The following is a 22947-nucleotide window of genomic DNA, read 5'->3' as shown; positions in this document are numbered from 1 at the left end:
GTCCCACAAAATTGGTGCTGTCACACCCGAAAGACGTGGCAGAGACGTCAGGCTGACTTGACTCTGGACAGTCTCAGGGAGGTCAAATCTTGGTGTAATGCAGACCATTTTCGGCTGGAAGAGGTAATGACAGGATCTCTAACAGGAATCTGTCTATATGAGTATCCTGAGTATTATGAGGGGCAGCGTAAAAAAAAAAAAAAAACGGGGGATCACATAGAAACCAGGACTTTCCATGACCTTGGGGAAGCCAGAAAAACGACCACTGAGAGTCCACGCTTTCTTCGGGGGTGATCTCTGGGACGGAAGGGCCTTGCCCTATAGAACTGAAACCCATAATTGCAAAGACAGGAATCTTGCCCCGAGATGAGGCAAGGACCCTCAGTGCTAAAGGAGAAGATCACCCCCACGACCCCAGTATCTTGTTGAAGCCCTACCCTAGTGTGTGGCCTGCCAGGCCCAGGCCAAACATAGGCAGCTGTCCACTGAACTGCCACCTGGAACTCAGGACAGAGCAGATGGTGTGCAGCCGGGACCACCCATGTCACTAGAGGGTCAAGCCGAGGCTCTGAAGACACAAAAGTAGGGACCCTGAGTGAGGACCTGGGGCCCTCCCACTCCTAAGCAGTGGGGTCCCCCGGTTCCCCAGCCCACCTGCCGCGGGGCTCTCAGTTCTCAGGCACCCCAGACAGCCCTGCCAGTTAGGACCCACCCACTTCCGCCTTAGAGCCAGGGTCTTTCCCGGTGCGCCCAGGCCGCTGCTTTCCGGTTCAGGGCGGATTCTCAGGATGCGCCTGGAGTCAACCTGAGGACCTACAGGGCGACCTTCGGAAACCACAGCTCTCCAAGAGGGTAGGTGAGCCCACCCCGACCCAGGCTTGCCTTCTGATGAGAGCCATCGGGCTGAATGCGGCCTCAAATGTGTTAATAAGAGGGTCATCCGTGCTCCGTTAGTGTGCACTGATGTGGTAGGTCTGACCTGCTTTCGAGAAGAGGGGCTAAGTGCTTAAGATTTCTCTTCTTTATTCTTTTTAGCTTTAAGTTTCTGTCATTTTGTTCTCTTTTTTCATTTAGGCCATATTTCTTTGGTCCCTTTTTCGTCATCCTCATTCCATTTCTAATAATAGTCAGCGGTGCTTTACTTCTTCTGTGTCTTGGTAGTGTTGCCTAATATAGTAAGTTTCCTGTACCATCTAGTTGCAGAGCACCTTTGTCCCGCAAGCTGAGTCCTCCCAGCTGTGCCCTCCTTGTGAGTCGAGCACGCCCTCCTCTTGTAGTTGGGTCTTGATTGCTTCAGCAGGCTAATGGAAGTTACTTACCCAGTCCATACAGTTTGGTAGGGCTGGTACTGACGACGGGTCAATAACCATCTCCCACCAAGGGACTGGTTAGTGGTGCTCTCACGTGGTTTGTAGCTGTCCACTGGATCCACAGGCTCTGAGGTTTCCTGTTTGGTGTGGGCCAAGGTCAGCCACCATGAGTGTTCTGTCTGGGGTTACTTGGCATAAGCTGTGAAGTGATCTGCAAATGGCTTGTGCTAGTGCCCGGCCTGGGCCTACTCAGAGAGAGGGAGAGGGGCATGGCTCAGCTGTCGGCTTGTTTGAGCAGATTTAGGAGGGTCTGTAGCAAGAGCCTATACCAGGCAGTCATATGGAAAACCACTGTTACCAGCTAGGGTGGGCCATAAACTTGAATGGGACAGAGCCTTAGATAATCAGTAGAGCAGAACTAACCGTTGTCAGCCAGGTTGATGGAGTCTCATCTCAGATATGGTGCCACAGTGCTGTGGCTTTGTGTGGGAGTGCTAAGAAATGGAATAATGGCTGCTATCTGCAGTTCTGCCCAGGACGAAGCTGTCACCCAGCTGTCACTCTGATGCCAGACACTTCAGTTGCTCCCCCTATGCCATTGGTTCCCTTCCAGGTGCTGCCCTGGTGCTGAAGCCCAGAGGGAGTGATCTTAGTGAGTCCACGTGTGAGGACATTCCAAGAGGAGTCGTCTGAGATTCCCACAGTTTCTTCTGCTGACTGAACCCCCACTGGTTTACAGCCAGAAATTATGGGGACTTACCATCCTAGCCCTGGAACTGTGGGCTGGGGTGTCTGTATATAACCCTCTTATTTTTATGGTATTGTGTTGGTAAGAGCCTTTCTAAGCAGAGGGACATCAGATTAGCAGAGGCAGATGTCCAAGACCTTACCTAGAGTAAAGGTGAGAACCCTGAATGAGGACTTAGGGCGCCACCATGCTCAACACAATGAGTCCCATGGAGCTGTCAGCTGTGGATGTCCCCTGGCAAAGATGGTGGGTTGGGGTGCTCATTTGGATCCTATTACAATGCCAAGAAGATGAGGACCTGGGTTTTAGGTATAAATGTAGAGAAGCCCAGAGGAGAGGTGCAGGCCATGCTAAAAGTGGATATGGTGGTCTGAAATGGGAATGGAGAAGACCCCCACACTCTGTAGCAGACAGGGCTCCACAGAGACTAGACTTGCCTGCTTCTGCTGTCAGGCCTCCTAAGCAGTGGGCAGGACTGCTTGGCTGGAGGCTGAGGTTAACTTTAATGGTTTCCAGGAGGTTCTCAGGGGACAGGTTGGTCAGAGCAGAAGCTCTGTAGGTGTCTAGAACACTTCCCTCTAGGAAAGATACAGAAGTGGCCTTCTTAAAGGTCAAGGTAACATAACCCTGATGAAGTTACTCAACCCTCTCATCTTCTCTCCTCTCATGCCCAGGTTGTCTGCTGTCCCACCTGTTCTTTTGACTACTGTCCTTGACAGTCATCATGCCTCGGGGTCATAAAAGGAAGCTCCGTATCTCTGCAGAACACCACCAGGCCCAAAGTGCAACCAAACGTCTGGGGAATGCCAAGGAGGAAGCACTGGCCTCCTCATCCCCTCCTCCAGAAGCTGCCACTCAGAGGAAGCCTGGTGCTAGGTCACAGAGCCCTATCAGGTGGCTTCAGAGAGCCCTGTCCATCATCACGAAGTCTGCAGGTGTTTCAAATGTAGGATTATCTGAAGGAGCCAACCACAAAATGGAGGACAAGCCAAGTTCCTCCAAGGCCCCACCTTCCATGACACAGTCTCAGAGAGACCGTTGGACTGAAATGACCTGTACGGTGGTGCAGTTCCTGATGCAGATGTACAAAATGAAACAGCCTATTAGGAAAGCAGATATGCTGAAAATTGTCAGTAAAAAGTACAAAAATCTCTTCCATGAGATCCTCAGAAGAGTGTATTCCAGTAAGGAGGTGGTATTTGGTGCTGGCTTAAAGGAAGTTGATGCCATGCAGCATTCCTCTACCCTGGTCAGCAAAATGGATCTCCCCAACAATGTGAGGGTGAGTGGTGGCAGAAGGGGATTCCCCAAGTATGGTCTCCTGATGAATATCCTGAGCATGATCTTCAAGAACAGCAATTGCAGCACTGAGCGGAAGATCTGTGAATTCCTGAACAACATGACACTATATGCTGGAAAGAGGCATTTTCCATTTAAGGAGCCAAAGAAAGTCATCACCCAAGATTCTATGAAGCTCAAGTACCTGGAGTACCGCCGGGTGCCCAACAGTGATCCTCCACGTTACGAGTTCCTGTGGGCTCCAAGAGCCCATGCCGAGACCAGCAAAATGAGAGTGCTGGAGTTTGGGGCCAAGATTAATCACACGATCCCCAGTGCCTTTTTTGTATGGGTGTGAAGAGGCTTTCTGAGATGAGGAAAAGCCCAAGCCACAATGCCATGAAGGGCTGGCACCAATGTCATGGCAGTGATCGATTGGGCCACATCAAGCAGCTGCTCCCACAGCTGGTGAACTTGAGGTTGATTCTGCATTCTGTAGTTGAAGAGAGCAGTCAGTGTTCCAAGCAGTGGAAAGCTGGGTGTGACAGGAAACACAAGGTAAAATACCTTAGTGTTCCTATTCATGTAGGTGATTTGAAGATTCATCTGTATTTTTACTTTGTCCTGTTTTTAGTGGATTTACTCCTAAATAAAGGTTTGTTTGTCACTGCAATCTAAGTTAATTATATTGGACACACTTGTTGTTTATTAGGTTTAAGAGTGAGAGGTTTGTTGTTTTTTAAAACTAGTTGGGAAAACTTCCATCTTGTCAAGTGATCTGGTGCTAGGTAACATGCTTTTCCTTGAAAATGTAAAGATATAAAGCAGTAAAATATGTAATCACACAATAGACAAAAACTAATATTGTCAATATTGCATTCTCAATCCTTTTAGTCTGTTTTTCATAGAGTTAAAAAAACAGCATGTACTTGACTTATCATAGAATGTAGTGAAATAAGCCAGTCAGTGAAAGACAAATATGATAACATCTTATGTATAAGAGGGATCTAATGAACAAAATAAACTAATGAACAAAATGGAACCACAGGCATAGAAACATGGAACAGACTGCAAGTGACCAGAGAAACAGGAGAGTGTAATAATGGTGGAAAGAAGGGGAAGGGAGTAGACAAATAACATGTATGAATGACCCACAGACATGAACAACAGTGTAGGGATTGACTGTGGGAGCAGAACGGGGGGACTGGGATAGGAGAAGGAGGGCAAAGTGGTAAAAAAAAATGGCACAACAGTAATACAGTAACAATTAAAAATTATTTTGTAAAGTAAAAAGGTGTAGAATTAAACTGTTATAAATTAGCCTCCATGCCCACAGGCTCATTTGGTCTGAAAACTGTAATTGCATATTAAGGCTCCATGTTAATGCTGGGAGAGTAGAAAAGAAGACCTAGCCACAGCCCCTAAACATTATAGTGCCAAGCACCAACTACCATATTGGGTAAATGGTAATACACAATGTAAGAGCCACAAAACAAATGAAATGACAGGGTGGGAACAGAGAAGGGGGTTTCTAGAGATCAGTGAAGTGCAAATGCCCTGAGGCAAGACAGTATTGGATCTCGGGAAAAGGAAAGTCCCTCAATGGGAGGGAATTTCATTTAGCTGTATGGTGGGTGAGATGATGCTGTGGAAATTGTGAGCAGAAGACAGACCCTCAGATAGACGGCAGGCCACATAGTTGAAGACAAAGTCTGGAATGGGAAACTGCACTTAACAGTTACTTTGAAATTCCAAGTAAATGGCACAGAGATTACCTGGGGCAGGGATGGGACAGGCCCTGTGCAGGTGAACACAGTGTATAAGTCACGTATGTTAGTCACGTGGTCTCCAGGGAATCCTTAAGAAATAAGTGTGATGCTCCTTTTAGGAAGGAATGCCCAGAATTCACTGGACTGACACTCTGCTTTGAGATAGAGGAGTCTGAGTGTCCCTTTGAAAAAACATTTGCATTAGGTTTCCTTGTGTGTCATGTGGCCAACTCTAGGCAAGGTTACATTGTTCCTGGTGGTTAAACAATTGAAACTAGGAGTGGCCTAGAAAGAAGGGAGGCAGAGAAGGGGGCAAGACTTTGATCCTTGAAACACATTTTGAGAGTTTTCTGGTACAGCTATTGAGGAAGTCTACCTCACATGAATGGACATTGAAAGACATACTCTAAGGGAGGAGGGGAGAATGTGGCTGAGTTCTCCTTGCTAAGCAGCACTTTGCCTGATAGGGTTTGCTTTGGCCTAGAGCACTGATACTCTCTGACCTCTCCTGGATTAAAAACTCGATCTCAGTGTAGTGGCTTGAATCCCAGGGGACAAAATCATCATGGCAGGAACTGGCATCCCTTACAGTCAATACAGGCTGGGCACTTTATGTGCATTATATACCTTCTACGGGCCCCCAAGATGGAGCTTATCAAACCCGTTGCACTGAAGAGGAGACTGAGGTTCATAGCATTTGCTAATGTGCCTGATTGCATATGACTGTTAAGAGAAAGAGTAGGAACTAGACTCCTGGCCCGAATTAGTCTGAAGCGCACAGTTTTCCTCCCCTCTCAAGCTGAGGTCACCTTTGAGTCCCTTCATTCACCTTCTCACTTCTCACAAATGGATCTTAAGTGATTTAAAAAAGGAGTCTGTGCCCAAGACTGTAGATTGAAAGACATACCAGAGTAATAAGAATCTTTGAAATAACTGACACATGCGAATAAAGGAGAGGCAGAATATTTGCTGACAAGATGATCAATTACATATGCAAGATGAGTGCACCTCAAAACATCAGGGGTTCATAAAACCATTTTGGACAGTGTGTTCTGGATAGAAATTTAAATATACTCAAACATAAGTGACACGATGCCCGAGTCTAGCTGGAAAAGGAATAAATATGTCAAAGCATTCTTTTTTCATTAACATGACATCTGTCCTGGGGTCTGTGCCTGGTGTTACAGCACACCTATCTCACGTTATTCCTGAGGCAGGGAGCCATTCTCTGAGAAGTGTGCAACTGGAAAACTCACCAGGAGGTTATAGAGATGTGGTCTTTATCAGAAAAGTTTTAATCAAGAAATGGTAGTCATAAGAAAGATTCCCTTACTGGACTGGGAAGAGTAACCTGCCAGGCAATTGTCGGCTTGTGCATCCCTCACTTATTCTTCAAGGCTCTCAGGGACTTGTGAGACAACTTTAGGAAGATAGCCTGAGACCACTAGAGGGAAGGGTCCTAGTCTCCGACACATGAAAGTGAGGAATGAATTCCCTGAATGAAGAATTAGTGGAGGAATGAAATCTCTGAGTGAACAATGAGGGGAGCACCCACACAGAACAGTGAGGCCCATAGACACCTGATTTGTCATTCAGCCCTCAGAGTGCTGAAACAGCCTTGACAACACATGACCAAACCTGACTTCCCTTTCAGAGGTCAAGAAGGTAAAGACCTTGTTTTGAGGTTCATCGATGCTGGTGAGTAGAGGTAGGATTTCCAAGGTGTGCCAGGAGGAAGGTGAGTACCATGAAGATTTCAGAGACCACCAAACTCTTATCAATGGAGGCATCACCAAAATCCTTCCGTTCCATTGGCATGAGAGATCCAGGAATAAGTGTCAGGCAGAGAGGGTCTCAGATCCTTCTCAGGGGTAATGAAGGAGTTGCAGTGTGATCAGAGGACTGAGACACTTCATTCTCGGTATTGTACCTTTTGGGAGTTTAACAAATGTATGATGGCTTGTAGCCACATTATAGTTTCATGCACTGTAGTTTCACTGCCTTAAAAATGCTCTGTGCACCACCTGTTCATCCCTCCTTACCTCCTAAGCCCCGGCAACTGCTGGCCTTTTCACTTTCCCTATAGGGCTTGCTTTTCCAGAATATCATATAGTAGGAACTACACAGAATGTAGCCTTTTAAGATTGGCCTGTTTCATGTAGTAATTTATATTTAAGCTTCCTGTATGTCCTTGTATAGCTTGAAACCTCATATCTTTTCTCCAGAGGTACCACAGTTTAGGAATCCATAAGCTCCTGAAAGACATCTTGGTTGATTTTAAGATTTGGCAATTATGAATACAGCTACTATAAACGTGTATGCAGGGTTTTAAAGTTTCATTTATTTTTAATTTGGGGGGTACAATTTACATTTAGTATTATCTTGTGCAGATGATTTTTGCAGATATATGTTTTCAACTCATTTGAGCAAGTACCACGATACAATATTGCTAGACAGTATAGTAAGAATAGGTTTATTTGTTTTATTTTAAAAGAACACATTTTAGTGAGTTATGACTGACATACACAAAGCTGTATATATGTTGTACACAAAATCATTACATTGGAGAGTCTTGTGGGGTCAAGAGCAGTGCTGTCAAGAAAACCCGCTGTGGCAGTCTTGGTTAAAGCCAAGGTAGAGCTCTGGCTTAAGGCCCTCACTCCACCACACTCTCCCACCTCTGGGTGAATCATCCACTTGACAAATCACACCAGGCCCAGAATAAGACCCAGGCTCTCAAAGGTTCTCTGGCCACCGTAGCCAGGAAGAGTCCTCTTCTTATCATCTCCTTCTTTGGGGGTGCTCCCTTAGATTTACCCATTGTTAGCATTCCCCAGAGACTCATAGATCCCATTCCACCATCATTACTTCTACAGTAATTTCATGCACAAGTCTGAGGAAGGTTTTAGAAGCCAATGTGAGAAAGTGCAAGTTTCTCTGAGAATACAGGTTGATCCACGGAGAGTGAACTGAAAGATTTTCTTTTCAAGAAGGTGTAGGTGTTGATGCAATTCCTGATGCAGAAATATCAATTGAAGGAGCCTGTTATGAATATATGGGTGCAGAAGACAGTGAACCAAAGGTAAAGGGAACACTTCCTCAAGCCCTTTAGGAGAGCCACTAAGCTCGTGAAGCTGGTGTTTGATCTAGAACTGAACAAAGTCAATCCCAATTGTCACTCCTATAACCTTGTCTCCAAATTGCACACCACCAACTATGTGTGTTTGAGTGATGGCAGGGACTTTGCAAGAATGGGCTTCCAATGACTATCTGAGTATGATCACCTTCAACAATGGCTATGCCACTGAAAAAGAGAATAGGAATTCCTGAACTTTAAGGCATGTATAGTGGGAGTTGGCACTTTTGTTTGGAGATTATTTGAAGCTTGTAGTTCAAGATTTTGTGCAGGAAAAAAAAGCTACAGAAGCAGGAGGTGCCCCCAAATGATTTCCATGCAATGAGTTCCTGTAGGGTCCAAGACTCCATGCGGAAACCACCAAGATGAATTCTGCAGTGTGCATCCAAGGTCAATGATACCATCCCTGCTGCCTTCCCGAGCCCTTATGAAAAGTTTTGAAACATGAGGATTAGAGAGCCTGAACCCAAGCTACACCTAGTGCAGGCACTTCTTTCAAATCCAGAAAATGTCCAGGGCCATGTGCAGCTGCTATTCTTTCCTTCAATGAGGTCTGGGACAGAGTCTTTACATTGTACTTGGAAAGGCCTGTTGGCCAGTATTCCTGAAGAGCATGAATACATTACTGATTTATTTTTTGTGGTTTATTTTATTTTGTTTTATTTTTCACACACCCCTTCTGGGAATGTTGCCTGTAACCCAGGCATGTGCCCTGACTGGGAATTGAACCAGCAACTGTTTGGTTTGATGGCCTGCACTCAATCTACTGAGCCACACCAGCCAGTGCTATTGATTTATCTTCAGTAGTACTTCTGAAGTGGTGTTCTTTCAACGGAATCTTTCCCACACAGAGAGAAACACAAAAAGTGTATAGTGTCACCTAAATGTGGAATCTTAATGCACACTCAGATGCACAAATGAACTCATATATACAAAGAAAAGATTAGTGGTTGCCAGAGGCAGGGGTGGAAGGTGGGTGAAATGGGCTAAGGTGTCCCAAATGTTCAAACTTTCGGTTCTACAATGAAAGGACCTGGGGATGTAATATATCAGATGAACAGTAAGAGTTATTAATACACTATTACATGTGCACACATAGTCAAGAGAAATCTTTAAAGATCTAATTACAAGAATAAAAAAATCTAGATAAAAACTTTCCATTGCATATATTAATTTACTTTATAACAAATTACCAAAAACTAAAAACTTCAAACCACAGACATTTAGTATCTCATAGTTACATTGGTCAGAATTGTGTGCACACAGTAGCTGCGATCAGTAGTTCAGAAATCTCCAGTGCTGCAATCAATGTATCAGGTTACTATGTTCTTAAATGGAGCTCAGGAACTCCTTCCAATACCCTACTTATATGGGGAAAACTTCACTTGTCTGAAATTGAAGGACTGAGATACCCATTTGCTTGCTAGCTGTCAGCTAGGGGTCATTCTCAGGTCACTTTTAGGTCTTTGCTATGCCATGCAGCTCCTTTCATCTTCAAAGCCAGCAAGGAAAACCTTCTTCTCACCCTCTGGATCTCTTTTGCCAGGAAAAGATGGGGAAACTTTTCATTAAAGTACTTATCTCATTAGATCTGTTCCAGGGAGGATAATATCTCCATTTTAAGAATATCAGATTTGGGACCTCAGTTACATTTGCTAAATCCTTCAGAGAAGCATCCTGATCTGAGTTTCATTAATTAACTACAAGAAGATGTATGTATACCAGAAATCAGGAATGTGGTAGGCCATCTTTGAATTCTGATTGCCAGTGTCCTTCTGGTATTGTGGATATCTTTGTAATTAATATTTTTACCCTCTGAAAGTACATAATATGATAAATATTGTTATAGGTCTTTGCCTCATACTTACCTGGGGGCTGAGGGTGAATATAATTGAGACAAGACTGACAAAGTGTTGATTTTGCTGTTGCTGAGAAATGAATGAGAGAAGCATTGGTTACATTATTCTCTTTCTTCTAGAAACATAAGCATTCCATTGATTATTCTACAGCTGAAACAAAACTTCCAAAATTTCTTTAAGAAACAAATACCAAAATATTATTTAAACAAGGTAAAGATAGCTCAAAATTACTTAATTTTTATCATATTACTTAAACATATTACTTCATTCCTATATTACTTTAAGAACATTAATACAAAAATCTTCAATATGCAAATTTCCAGATTTGACAATATATGAAAAAACTACAAACCTAACCAAGAAGGTAAAATACCTGTTTTCAGAAGACTACACAACACAGAATAAAGAAATTAAGGAAGGCACAAGTGAATGGAAGCATATACCGTGTTCATGGATGGAATAATTAACATCATTTAAAAGTCCATACTACCCAAAGTAATTTAGAGATTCAATGCAATACCTATTAAAATACCAATGACATGTTTCACAGATTTAGAACAAACACTTCAAAAATTTGTATGAAACTATAAGTGATCCCAAATAACTGCAGCAATTTTGAGAAAGAACAACAAAGTAAGTGGGATCACCATACCTGACATCAAACTATATTACAAGGCCATGATAATCAAAACAGCCTGGTACTGGCATAAGAACAGACACATAGATTAATGGAACAGGATAGAGAGCCCAGAAATAGACCCAAGTCTCTGTGGTCAATTAATATTCAATGAAGGGGACAGAAGCATAAAATGAAATAAACATATCCTCTTCAATAAATGGTGCTGGGAGATCTGGACAGCTACATACAAAACAATGAAACTCGACCACCAACATATACCAAACACAAAAATAAACTCAACATGGATAAAGGACTTAAATATAACTCACAACACCATAAAGTCCTAGAGGAAAACATAAGCAGAAAAATTTCAGGTATTTTATGCAATAATATTTTCACCAATATGTCCCCTAAAGCAAGGGACATAAAGGAAAGAATAAGCAAATGGATCTCATCAAAATAAAAAGCATCTGCACAGCTAAAAAAACACCAGCAAAATGAAATGGGGATTGACTGTATGGGAAAACATAATTGCCAATGATACTGCGGACAAGGGTTTGATTTACAGGGTGCTTTCTTATATGCACATAAATGTGTGAGTTTTTGGCTAACGTCCATGACAGTATGATGAGTGCCTTCTCATTTCATTATGAGGAAGTTTTGAGAGACAAGAAACACAGAGCTTGAATCAGAGCTGCAGCCAGTGTTCCCCTACTGTTGCCAGGGCCAATTTTCTGTCCAAAGCATGTCCTGAAACTGCTCCCATCCTTAGTGAAGTCTAAGGTACAATATTCACTTTGTGGTTAAAGAAAGCAGTCAGTCTTCTAAAGTGAGGAGGCAAGGTCGGGCTTCTGGGATTGCAGCGTCTAACATGTGTTCCAGTACAATATGGGGAAATTGAACTTTTGTATTTTCTTTTCTTCTATATGAAGTAATGTTCCTTTCAATTAGAGGATTACTTGGCTCCAAAACCTAAGCTTATGAGTGACATGGATCACATCTTTATTTGAGATTATCAGGTTGAAAAATAGGAGTTCTGGTATTCTGTAAAAAGTTGAAAAACCTTAGATAATTTCTTGTTATTCAGAACAAGACAGAATAACATTAGAGTATAGATTTTTGTGAAAATGAAATCACCTCAAAGTAAAGTCTGTGTGATCATGAGATATGAAAAAAAGGAGAATGTAGTCAAATCTTGGTTTGCTTCATTCCATTCAGTTTCTTTGTAAAATCACAGTATACGGAACTGGGTTGTCACAGCTATTCAAGAATGCAGGGAAATTTCAATCACAAGTTTGACTTCTTGTACACTCACCATTTACATGTTCCAACATTAATTTAGCAACTGCTGTTTATAAGGCTCCTGGATACTACTTGGAATGCTAAGGGAGATAGAGCCTACCTGTGCTGCCAATAGGATTTTAGATTCTAAGAACAGCTTTGATATAAAAAATGTGGTGAGATACTCCATTACATTGAAGAGACCAGGAAAATCAAGGGGTCACAAGTATGTAAGGAGGTTTCAAAGAGTAGTCTAGTGTAGAAGCTGTGCAGCAATGAAGTTAGAGAATGGGAAACTGAAAGTTGTGTGGTGAGAGATAGTTTTGCAGTTTCACAGCATGGTGGGCTAGATGAGGCTGAGCTAATGGTGAGCAGGTGCCAGACCCTCAGATAGTGGGCATCAGAAGTTTGACACTTACTCCTGGAATGGAAAACTTTTCTTAACCATTTACTTTGGGATGATAACTGAACCAGAGAGAATCTCCACCTGGGGTAGGGATGGGATGCATCCAGTGCTCCTGTCCAAGTGCATGTGACAATAGTGCACAGACTAAGTGCTGTATGCACTTCATCTCCAGACAGTGTCTGCAAAGTATGGGTGGTAATCTATCTTTGGAAGCTCAGCAACCATTGGGTTGACACTATTTGCTGTAGGTTGGGAAATCAGAGCCCATTCCATTAATATGGCACTCAAATTTTTATTGTGTTGCTCTTTTTGCTATCATTTGTCAAACTCTAAGAGAAGTGTAGATTTTACATGATGGTGAAATTAATGCAGGGAGGGGAGATTTGTATGAAACAGAACTTTGTGGGAAGAAAGACTTAGGCATTGAACCAATTTCTAGCAGATTTGGGTTATATTCAAATGGAAAAACACCCTCACACTCAAAATAGGATTTAATGAGAAAAAATTTACTCAGAGTTTCTTTGTAAACAACATTTTGGACTGATTTGGTGTTCCATGCACTGAAGTGTCACATAGTATCTGACATCTACTGGATTTTTTTAACCTTTAAGATGAGTGGTGTTTCTTGGGTAGAAATAATCCTAATCATGGACATAACAGACATCGTGCAAAATCTCAGTGCATTCCAGATACCTAGTCACATGTTAACATATATTAACCATAATCCACATGCTCTGAAAAACAGGACTTAACAAACTCCCTCACAAATGCATAACCCAAGGCTCACAAAGTTGCTAATGTACCTGAGGTTAAAGAGCTAATAAGTGACAGGACTGAAAGTAGACCCCGTGCACTGGACTTGTCCAGAGCTTACATTAGAGCACCCCCTCCAGCTGACCATGAATCAGTTCACTTATGTCTACTACTACCAAGTGTATCTCAAGAGATAAAGGGGAGAAGCTTGTGAACAAAACACTGGATTAGATTCCAAGACCAACGCAATAAGAATACCCAAATACATAAAAGATATGAATAAAGGAGAAAAATAAATCTGTCTTAATGACAATATGATCATCTACATATGCAATGTAAGATAACCTTAAAATATCAACCAGGACACTACTGGTGTAGTTCAGTGGGTTAAGAATTTTCTTGCGAACCAAGAGGTCACCGGTTTGACTCCTGGTCAAGGCACATGACTGGATTAAAGGCCAGGTCCCCAGTTGGGAGCATATAAAAGGCAACCTCTAGCTATTTCTCTCACACATCAATATTTCTCTCCCTCATTTCCCCTCTCTCTATAAGTAAGTAAGTAAATAAATAAATAAATAAATAAATAAATAAATAAATAAAACATACAATAAAAAAGTCAATCAGGACTCACAGACATCTGGTTCTATCCCCCTATGTTCACTAAGTATGGCTGGCTAGGAGACATATCACTTGTCATATCTCTGACAATGCAGCACATGTCTGGAGCTCCTATTTGTGCTGCACTGTTCCAATTTATATCATTCATGGTATGGTGGCCCATTTTTTGCAGATTTCCAATAGGGAAACAGTTCATGTGTTTGCAGGGAGGTGTCATTTCCCAGGAGGCATTTAAAGTAGACACAGGGGCCAAGTTGAGGACTTCTATGACTGAAAAATGAGGAAATAATATAAGGATCAAACAATAACTTAAGGAGGGTATCTCAGTTACGTACAAGGAGTCTGAGGCTATGGCAGATATGGTGAAGATCATCATAAGTAAGGAAGTCTGGTAGGAACCAGCCAAAACACTAAGACTCTAGTGTTATCTCTGCTTGAAGGACTCAAAGGTCGATGATCATATGAGGACCAACCTAATTTACAACTTGAAATTCTCCTGAAAGTGCGATATTAATGTAATATGAGCAGAGTCAGGAAATGAAGGCTAAAGTTACAGGACTGTTAATCTGTGAAAGTAAGGATCCCAAAGTGGACTAAGGGTAGCACCCAGAGCATGAAAAGGAGGTCCCACAAAATGGGTGCTGTCATCTCTGGGAAGCCCCTGGCAGAGACGACAGGCTGATTTGAGTCTGGACAGTCTCCAGAGTGTGAGGGCTTCCTTATAATGTTGGCAGTTATTGTCTTGAAGAAAGGATGATGGGGACTCTAAGAAGAATCCATCTATGTGAGTATCCTAAGTGTATGAGCAAGATGTGCCCAAAACTAGAGGTGCACACGGAGACCAGAAATTTTGTTACCCATGGAGCAGAGGAACCACTAACACTGATGAATACACGACATCCATGGGAGTGGTCTCAGGGAGGGAAAGGACTTCCCTAATAGGATCGGACCCCAGCACTTCAGAAAGGAGCCTTGCACAAAACCAAGGCAAGGAGACGATATTCACTCCTAAACGAATGGAACACCCCGACAAAGGCAGTTCCTTGCTGGCTTCCAACCCTGTGGTCAGAACTGTAAGGCCCAGGACATACATCAGAAGGTGTCTGCCCCAATTGCCACACTAGAACTCAGGAAAGTAAGCATTTCACTTGTGGCCGGCACCACCTGGCTCACTAGAGGAACACGGCAAGACACCAAAACACAAAAGTACAGACCATGAGCGAGGGCCTAGGACCCACTCAGTCCTAAGCAATGGGCTCAGGCAAAGACCCTCACGGCTCTCAGTTCTCAGGCACCCCGCACATCCCCGCCACTTAGGACCCACCCCCTTCCATCTGGGGGCGAGAACCTTTTCAAGCACACACAGCCAACGGCTTCCTGGGTGAGGGCAGATTCCCACAGGTGTCGGGTCAAGGGGAGGACACTAAGTGGGACCTGCAGAAACCACAGCTCTCCCAGAGCTAAGGTGAGCCAACCTCCCATTTCTGCTATGCCTTCGGGTTCTGAGAGGCCACAGGAGAGCCGTCGGTTTGAGTTCAGCCTCGAATGTGTAAGTGAGAAGGAGATCCTTGCCTTCTGGGACTAACCGGATCCACCAGACGGACGACTTGTAGATCCAAACTGCTTTCAAGATGAGGGCCTGAGTGTGTAAGAGCCGACCTCAGTGCACAAAATGGGGGTCGCACAGAGCAGCATCCAAGACATCTGCTGTAGGAGGCGCCGGGCAGAGTAGGCAGATAAGAAAGGAAAGTATCATCCGTTCTAGTGGTACCTCAGGGAGGTGAGGGCTGCACCCGCCACCACACAGACTCAGGAAAGGAGGCCCGAGCAGAGCTGGCAGTTTGAGCTGGGCCCTCATTTCCTCTGGGGTGATCTCAGGGAAGTGAGGGCTGGGTTTAGAGGAGGACGTTCAGAGCAGGAAAGGGGAGCCAGTGCCTAAGGGAGTTCAGTGTTGCGACAGTGTGGAAGATGGGGTCCTCTTCCCAAAAAGTATAGGATCCACCGAAGTCTTGGCCCTGTTTTCGGCCCTGGGATTATCGGCACGTCACCAGGATGAGTTGCACTCACTAATTCCCAGGCCACCTCAGCCAGAGGACCAATCCGGTCAAAGGGGGCATCCTCCCATCATTGGTGGCAGGGTTTCATGTTATGCCATTTTTCAAGAGGCCATTGATGACTGTGGGTATATGCCACACTATACCAGTGGGACCACAGAGGATCCTCCCTATTTTCTTTGCCAGCAGACCTTAAGGATAAGTGTCCTTGCAGGAGTGCCCATGAGTCGCCATTCAAGGGAAAGAGGGAAATGAGAGAAGTGGTCCCAGGTTAACAGAGAGAAATCATGACCCGAGCAGCAGTCAAATTTAGACCTTGAGTTGGGATTTTGTTTGGAGCTATCTCCCACAGGACCTCAGGCTGTGTGTAGCAGCCCCCACTCTTGGGCAACCAATTTGCTCACATAAGGTCAACTTCATGCCCTCTTTTGGGGTCTGGGGGAGGTTGGCTCTTAGTCTGAGGACTTGTCTGCAATGGGCCCGGTTGAAGGATGTGAGAGAAGTCTCAAGCAACCAGCCAGCCCTGAATAAAAGGGACATCACAACGTCTATCCCAAACCTTAGCTATCATCCCAAGATATCTTAGAGGTGTGTTATCAGGTTGACCCTCTCCTGCATTTCTTTATAACAGATCTGAGGGAGGTGAGGTCCTTAGGTCCAGCCACCAGTCAAAACAAAGAGAGGTGCTAGGCCTCACAGGGAGCCCAGGTGAAGAGCTTGACTGACAACTGAGGGTCCACATGAACTCAGGAAACCAATGAGCCCTGCAGACGCTCAGCACTGGGTGTTACCTGGTACCCAGGTGGACTGAGGCTCTGCTCCAGCCCCTCTAGCTCCTTCTCCTGGGTGTCAGTGAGTGTTGAGGTGTCAGCCTCAGAGTAGCAGAGGGGAAGGTGCCCAGGCTCTGGCCATGGTTGATGTGATAATATGGAAGGTGAACTGAGAGGACCCCACATGCCAGAACAAAGAGGGCAACACTGACATCACCTGCCGTTGCTTGGGCAAAGTCAGGCAGGGCTGGTAGGATGCAGCATGAACCTCTCTCTAAAAGTTCTGCAGTTCCTCTGTGGGATTCTCAGTGGACAGACTGACCAGGAGAACAGGAATCTTGTCAGTTTTCAGAGTAGCGCCCTCGAGGAGGCCTGCAGAGGCAGCCTTCAATAAAGCCAAGGTGGAATCTACCTGCTGAAGGTGCTCACATCCTCTCTTTCTCCATCCACCAGGTGCCCAGATCACCTCTTTGTTGGCCCACACTCCTGTCTGCTGACCCGAACCACAGTCACCATGCCTCGTGGTCACAAGAGTAAGCTCCGTGCTCGTGAGAGACGTCATCAAAACAGAGCTGAGGCCCAGAGTCTTAAGAGTGCTCAGGCCACTGCAGGACAGGAAGAAGAGGCCGCTTGCTCCTCCTCTTCTCTTCTGTGGGATGCTTCCTCGAGCTCCACTGGCGCTGGCCCTCTCCAGGCACCTCCGAGTGCCCCAGCCACCAGCAGTACGGCTGCAGGTGTGTCAGGTGAAAGATCTGCTGGAAGAGCCAAAGGCCGTGCTCGGAAAAGTAAAAATCCTTCCGGGGCCTCAAATTTTACGAAGAGACCTGGCCTGAACATTTTATCTCAGAAAGCAAATAAGTTGCTTCAGTATCTACTCAACCGGTATAAAATGAAGGAGCCCATTAAGAAGGCCGACATGCTAAAGATAGTCCACAAATGGTACAGAAAGGACTTTTCTGAGGTTCTCAGGAAGGCATCTAACCTAATGGAGCTGGTGTACGGTCTAGAAGTGAGGGAGGTCAAGCCCAATGGTAACTTCTACACCCTTGTCCACAGTCAAGATGACACCAGTGATGGGAGTCTGAGCACAGTTTGGAGATTTCCCATTAAAGGGATTCTGATGCCTCTCCTGAGTATGATCTTCTTGAATGGCTACCGCGCCCCTGAGGAGGAGGTCTGGAAATTCCTGAATATGATGGGCATCTATGGTGGAGAAATTCACTTCATTTTTGGAGATACCAGGAAGCTTATCACCCAAGATTTGGTGCAGGAAGAATACCTGGTGTACCAGCAGGTGGTCAACAGTGATCCTCCAAGCTATGAGTTCCTGTGGGGTCCCAGATCCCACGCTGAGACCAGCAAGATGAAAATCCTGGAGTTTTTGGCCAAGCTCAATGATAGTGAGCCCACAGAATTCCCGTGTGTTTATCAAGAGGCTTTGAGAGAGGAGGAAGAGAGAGCCCAAGCCAGGGCCCAAGCTGACCCCAGGGCTGGTAGTCCTTCCAAGGCCAGTGGACACCCCACAGCCACATCCAGCCGCTCCCCCTCACCCTGAGTGAATTCGAGGTGGGGTCTTCACTTTTTAGTTGAGAAGGTCTGTTAGGCAGTTGCCTAATACGCAGGATAACTTGTTGACTTACCTTTGTGTTTATCTTGAATGTTTCAGTAGTGTTCCTTTGGGCAGAATGTTCTTGTAGATTCACAACATAGGCTTATGAAGGCCAAGGAGCTCACAGTTATTGCCCTTTATCGGATTAGTAGTGTGACGTTTATTTTTTGTTTTATTTTTGTTTCTTTTTTGTTTTTTGGTTTTTTTTGGAAATACAGATTGGCAATCCTTTAATCACTTTTGTGATCCAGAACAGGATAACTTGACTTTAGCATAAGAATCTCCATCCAGGTCAGAAGGAAGTTTGCACTAACATAGTTGGGAGCCGTAGAGAGATAAATATGTAGGTGAAGAGACAGATGAAGTAAAAATTGGCCACATTAAAGAAATTTTAATTACAGTTGTCATACAATACTATACTAGCTTCAGGTGTGGAATGTTTTAATTAGACATTTATATGTCTAACTTACATATACACTAACTTACAAAGTGTGCATTGTGATGAGTTTGCTGCCCATCTGAACCGTATGTACTTATTACAATGTTATTTACTATTTTACCTATGCTGTATCCAGCATGATCTGTTACAGCCAAACATGGACACAAACTACATGTACGTCTGTAGACAAATGAATAAAGAAGATGTGGTACATATATAAAATTGATCATTTCCTGTTCTCCTGACTGGATTTAGTCATTTGTTGTACACAGTGTAAAGATACGCACCTAGATTTGCTTATGCTTTTTGAGAATGCTTTGATAATTTAAATGATGATGAATCAGACCTCTTGGCTCACGGCTTTTATTTGACATAGTCATGAATGGGACATCAGCTCTTTGGAAGTCTTCATGCTTGCACCAGAGATGTTTTCTTTTAAAGATTTTATTTATTTTTAGAGAAAGGAGAGGGGAGGGGAGAAAGAGAGGGAGAGAAACGTCAATGTGCAGTTGCCTCTAACATCGCTACCACCTGGGGATCTGGCCCACAAACGTGGCATGTGCCCCGACTGGGAATCAAACCGGTGACCCTTTGGTTCTCTGGCTGGCACTCCATCCACTGAGGCACACCATCCAGGGTTGCACTGGGGATGCTTAGGCAAAGAAGACCCCGCCCCTGCCCATACAACTGTAGATTGTAAGATAAACTATCATTACTAAAGACTGTGAGAGTCTCGAAATTCAAAACAACAAGAGAAAAGGAGAGTAAGAAGGGGGAAGGAGATGGCAGATTATTTAGCTTTCATCATAAGCAGAATTTCCTGCCATTGGGAGGTCAATGGGTGATCCAGGAATAAACTGTGTCATTTCTGTCACCCTGAGTGAGGTCTGAGGTGGAGTCATCATGCTGTGGTTGGAAACGCCTGTTGTCCAGAATTCCTGATGTGCACGGACATTGTGCTGACTAATATTTTGAGGTAATTTCCAAGTAATGTTCTGTCAACAAGGTCTAGGTTCAGAGCATAAGCATGTGAAGGACAGAGTTAGCACACTTATTGTTGTGTGTATCAGGTTAAGGAGTGAGAGTTTTGTGTGTTGAAATGCACATGGAAAATCCTTAAATCACTTCAGTGATCCTAAAGAAGACATCACGGCATCCCATTCGGGATATGTTTGGTAATGGGAAAAAACTCAAACAAAAAGAGATATGATGAGAACATAGAGTGGTAGAAGAAATGTAAGAGTTGGTCAATTACGGGTTTGCCTTACTCCATTCAGGGTTTCCTTTCTTAACTTTAAAAGTTACATACCTGGATATCTTTACATTATTCAAAAATGAAGGAGTTTGGGGAAGGTGTATTGATAAAGCCAATAGGGAAGAGACCACAGAGAGATCCCGCAAAAAGATAAAACTTGAACTACAATACTCTGCAGCCATTCCACTACTGGGTACTTAGCTAAATGGAATCCCTAACGTGAAGGGATAGAAGTACTCCCACGTTCACTGACACAGTATTCGCAGCAGCCACAACATGGAAACAACCTCAGCAACCAGTAGTGAATGAATGCGTAAAGGCAGTGTGATACTCACACACCTCGCCCACTCAGGAAAAGATGCATCACTCATCTATTAAAAAAGAATTCCTGGTATTGGTGACAGCACGTGCTAGGTGAAAGAAGGGGTACTTTTCAAATGGTGCTCCTTCATTAAAACTTTTCAAAAGACAGAGACAAATATTGTGTAGTGTCACCAATAGATGGGATCTGTAAAAAGACACACCTGATAAATTAACCCACAGATTGAAGAGATTGGTGTATGCCGAGGTGGGGGGTGGAAGCTGGCTGGGTGAAACTGGTGGCGGTGGTCAAATGGTACAAAATTTCCATTACATAGTAAAGAGCCCCTGCAGATGCAACACAGCATGAAAACTAACAGCTAACAATACTGTATTAGGTATGAAAATGTAACCAAGAGATTATATCTTAAATGTTCTAATTATGTGAAAACAAATAAAACGCTTTGGCTGGTGCGGCTGAGTGGAATGAGCATCAGAGCAGGAAAAATAGGGTCACCGGTTTCATTCCCAGCCACCACGCACGCCTGGTTTGTAGGGCAGGACCCCAGTTTGGGGGACCAGAGACCCAACCACACATTTATATTTCTCTCCTTCTCTTTCACTTCCCGTGTGCATAAATAAATAAAATCATTTTTAAAAAAAGAAGAAAGAATCAGAAAATGAAATTTTTTTGGTGCATATGTTAAAATACTTTACTTTTATCGCAAATGCCAGGGTTTCACACATTCTCCCTACAGACATTGAGTACCTCACAGTTCCATGAAACAGAAGTTAGGAGTGGAGTCCCTGGGATTCCTAGTTCAGAAGTCTTATAACTCTGCAGTCATTGTTCCTGGCGGCTTTCTTTTCATGTGGAGCTCAGGACCTCCTTCCAATCCATGCATTTTGGTGGGAGCAGAATTCAGTTACCAGGAATTGAAGCACTAAGGTTCCCATTTTGTGCATGCTACGGGCTACAGATCATTCTCAGGCCTCTCTTAGGGCTTTGCTCTGCTATGCAGCACCTTCCATCTTCAAAGCTAGACAGGAGAACCTCCCTCTCACCCTTTGGGTTTCCCTCACCAAGAAAAGCTCCATCTGATTTGAGGATTCACTTCATTATTTCTGGCTCATGGACGATAATCTTCCTATTTTAAGAATACCAGATATCAGACCTCCATTATATCTGCCAAACCCCTCACAGCAGCACCCAGATTAGTGTCTGATGAATTAAGTGGAAGAAGTTGTTTGTGCACCAGGACTCAGGAATCCAGGTGGTCATCTTGGAATTGGGACTGCCTGTGTCCTTGAGGTATTTCAGTTATGTTTGTAATTAAGAGCTTCAACCTGTAAAGGTATATAAAATGATAAACATTGTTATTTTGTTGGCATCTCATTAACCTGAGGTCTGAGGGTGACATAGATGAGACAAGATTGGCCGTGTGTTGATATTGCTGAAGCTGGCAAAGGAGTAGCTAGAGCACCAGTTACATTATACTCTTATGACTGCAAATGTTCTGATTTCATCACACAAATTATCCAGAGCATGCAAAGTGAACCAAAACTTCCAAGAGAATTTCAAAGACCTTATTCATTTATCTTTAGAGAGAAGGGAAGGGAGGGAGAGGAAAGAGAGTCATCCATTTGTGGCTGGCTCTCATAAGGCCCACACTGGAGACTGATCTGCAACTGAGACATGTGCCCTGACTGGGAATCAAACACACGACCCTTAGGTTCACAGACCGTCACTGAATGCATAGAACCGCAATGACAAGGACAAAAACATCCAAAATTGTTAATAAAGCAAGCATAACAAGGGGAAAGGGTGAGGGATTTAGAGGAACTAGTATAAAGGACACATGGACAACAGCTAAGGAGCGTGGAAATGGGAGAGAGGTGGGGAGCACGGGGGGTGGGCTGGGGGGAAATAAAAGGCAGAAAACTGCACTTGAAAAATAATTAAAGAAAAAAGGGGGACTTCCGCCAAGATGGAGGCATAGGTGGATGTGCCGTGCCTTCTCACACAACCAAGATTAGAGAAAACTAAATATTAGCAACAGAAAACACAGCCAGAACACAGAAAATTGAACTTTTCGGAAGTCCGTTAACAACAAATTCTTCAGCCTGACCGGTAAGGGGCGAAACCAGCGGCTGGCGGAGCAGGGTTGCACAGGAAAACTCGGTCAGACGGGCTCAGGTGCGGAATCCAGGCGCAGGGTTGGACCCAGTGAGCAACCGCGCGAGCAACCAGGCGAGCGACCGCGTGGGAGACAGCCGGGCCGGGGCTGCGTGTTGACTGAGGTCGCGCATTTGTGCGCGGGTGGACAGGCGAGGGAGTGGGCGATTGGACCGGGCCGGCAGGTCCCCACGGCAAGCGGCAGTGGAGGGCGCCGCCATTTCCCTGCTCTGACTCCACCTCCACATACAGCGTCATAACCCAGCGACTCTGAGCGGCCCAGCCCAGGTGAACCACCTAAGGCACTGCTCCTCCGCACCCAGATGTGAGAAGCAGCAGAGGGGGTCGCCAATTCCCCGCTCGGGCCACGCCCCCACATACAGCGTCACAACCCAGCGACCTGGGAATCCAAGGCACCACTTCTTAAAGGGCCCGAACACACCAAGAATGGCGCAGGAGGATCTCAGAGCCCCAGAAATAAATCTAAGCGATGAAGAAATAGCAAATCTCACAAACGCACAGTTTAAAACATTGGTTATCAAGATCCTCACAGAACTGGTTGATTAT

At 44.5% G+C, this 22947-nt stretch overlaps 2 protein-coding genes across 2 annotated transcripts; both read left to right on the top strand.

Moving 5' to 3' along the window:
* The first annotated feature begins 2782 nt into the window (after positions 1-2782).
* On the top strand, positions 2783-3694 carry LOC119050933 (melanoma-associated antigen B3). Its single transcript, XM_037147458.2, has one exon. The coding sequence runs from the start codon at positions 2783-2785 to the stop codon at positions 3692-3694; it is 912 nt and encodes a 303-aa protein (XP_037003353.2).
* Positions 3695-17115: 13421 nt separating this feature from the next.
* LOC128625944 (melanoma-associated antigen B4-like) lies at positions 17116-18156 on the top strand. Its single transcript, XM_053655767.1, has one exon. The coding sequence runs from the start codon at positions 17116-17118 to the stop codon at positions 18154-18156; it is 1041 nt and encodes a 346-aa protein (XP_053511742.1).
* The last annotated feature ends 4791 nt before the right edge of the window (positions 18157-22947 follow it).

The sequence above is a fragment of the Artibeus jamaicensis genome, unplaced genomic scaffold (assembly GCF_021234435.1).
Source record: "Artibeus jamaicensis isolate MK-2021 breed Jamaican fruit bat unplaced genomic scaffold, CSHL_Jam_final scaffold_1283, whole genome shotgun sequence".
NCBI lineage: Eukaryota > Metazoa > Chordata > Mammalia > Chiroptera > Phyllostomidae > Artibeus > Artibeus jamaicensis.
Note: the sequence above shows the minus strand (reverse complement) of the source record. Positions and strands in the feature narration are given on the sequence as shown.

Bases quoted from the DNA above. Each gene is read 5' to 3' on its own strand.
- LOC119050933 (XM_037147458.2), top strand. From the start codon at position 2,783: ATGCCTCGGGGTCATAAAAGGAAGCTCCGTATCTCTGCAGAACACCAC.
- LOC128625944 (XM_053655767.1), top strand. From the start codon at position 17,116: ATGCCTCGTGGTCACAAGAGTAAGCTCCGTGCTCGTGAGAGACGTCAT.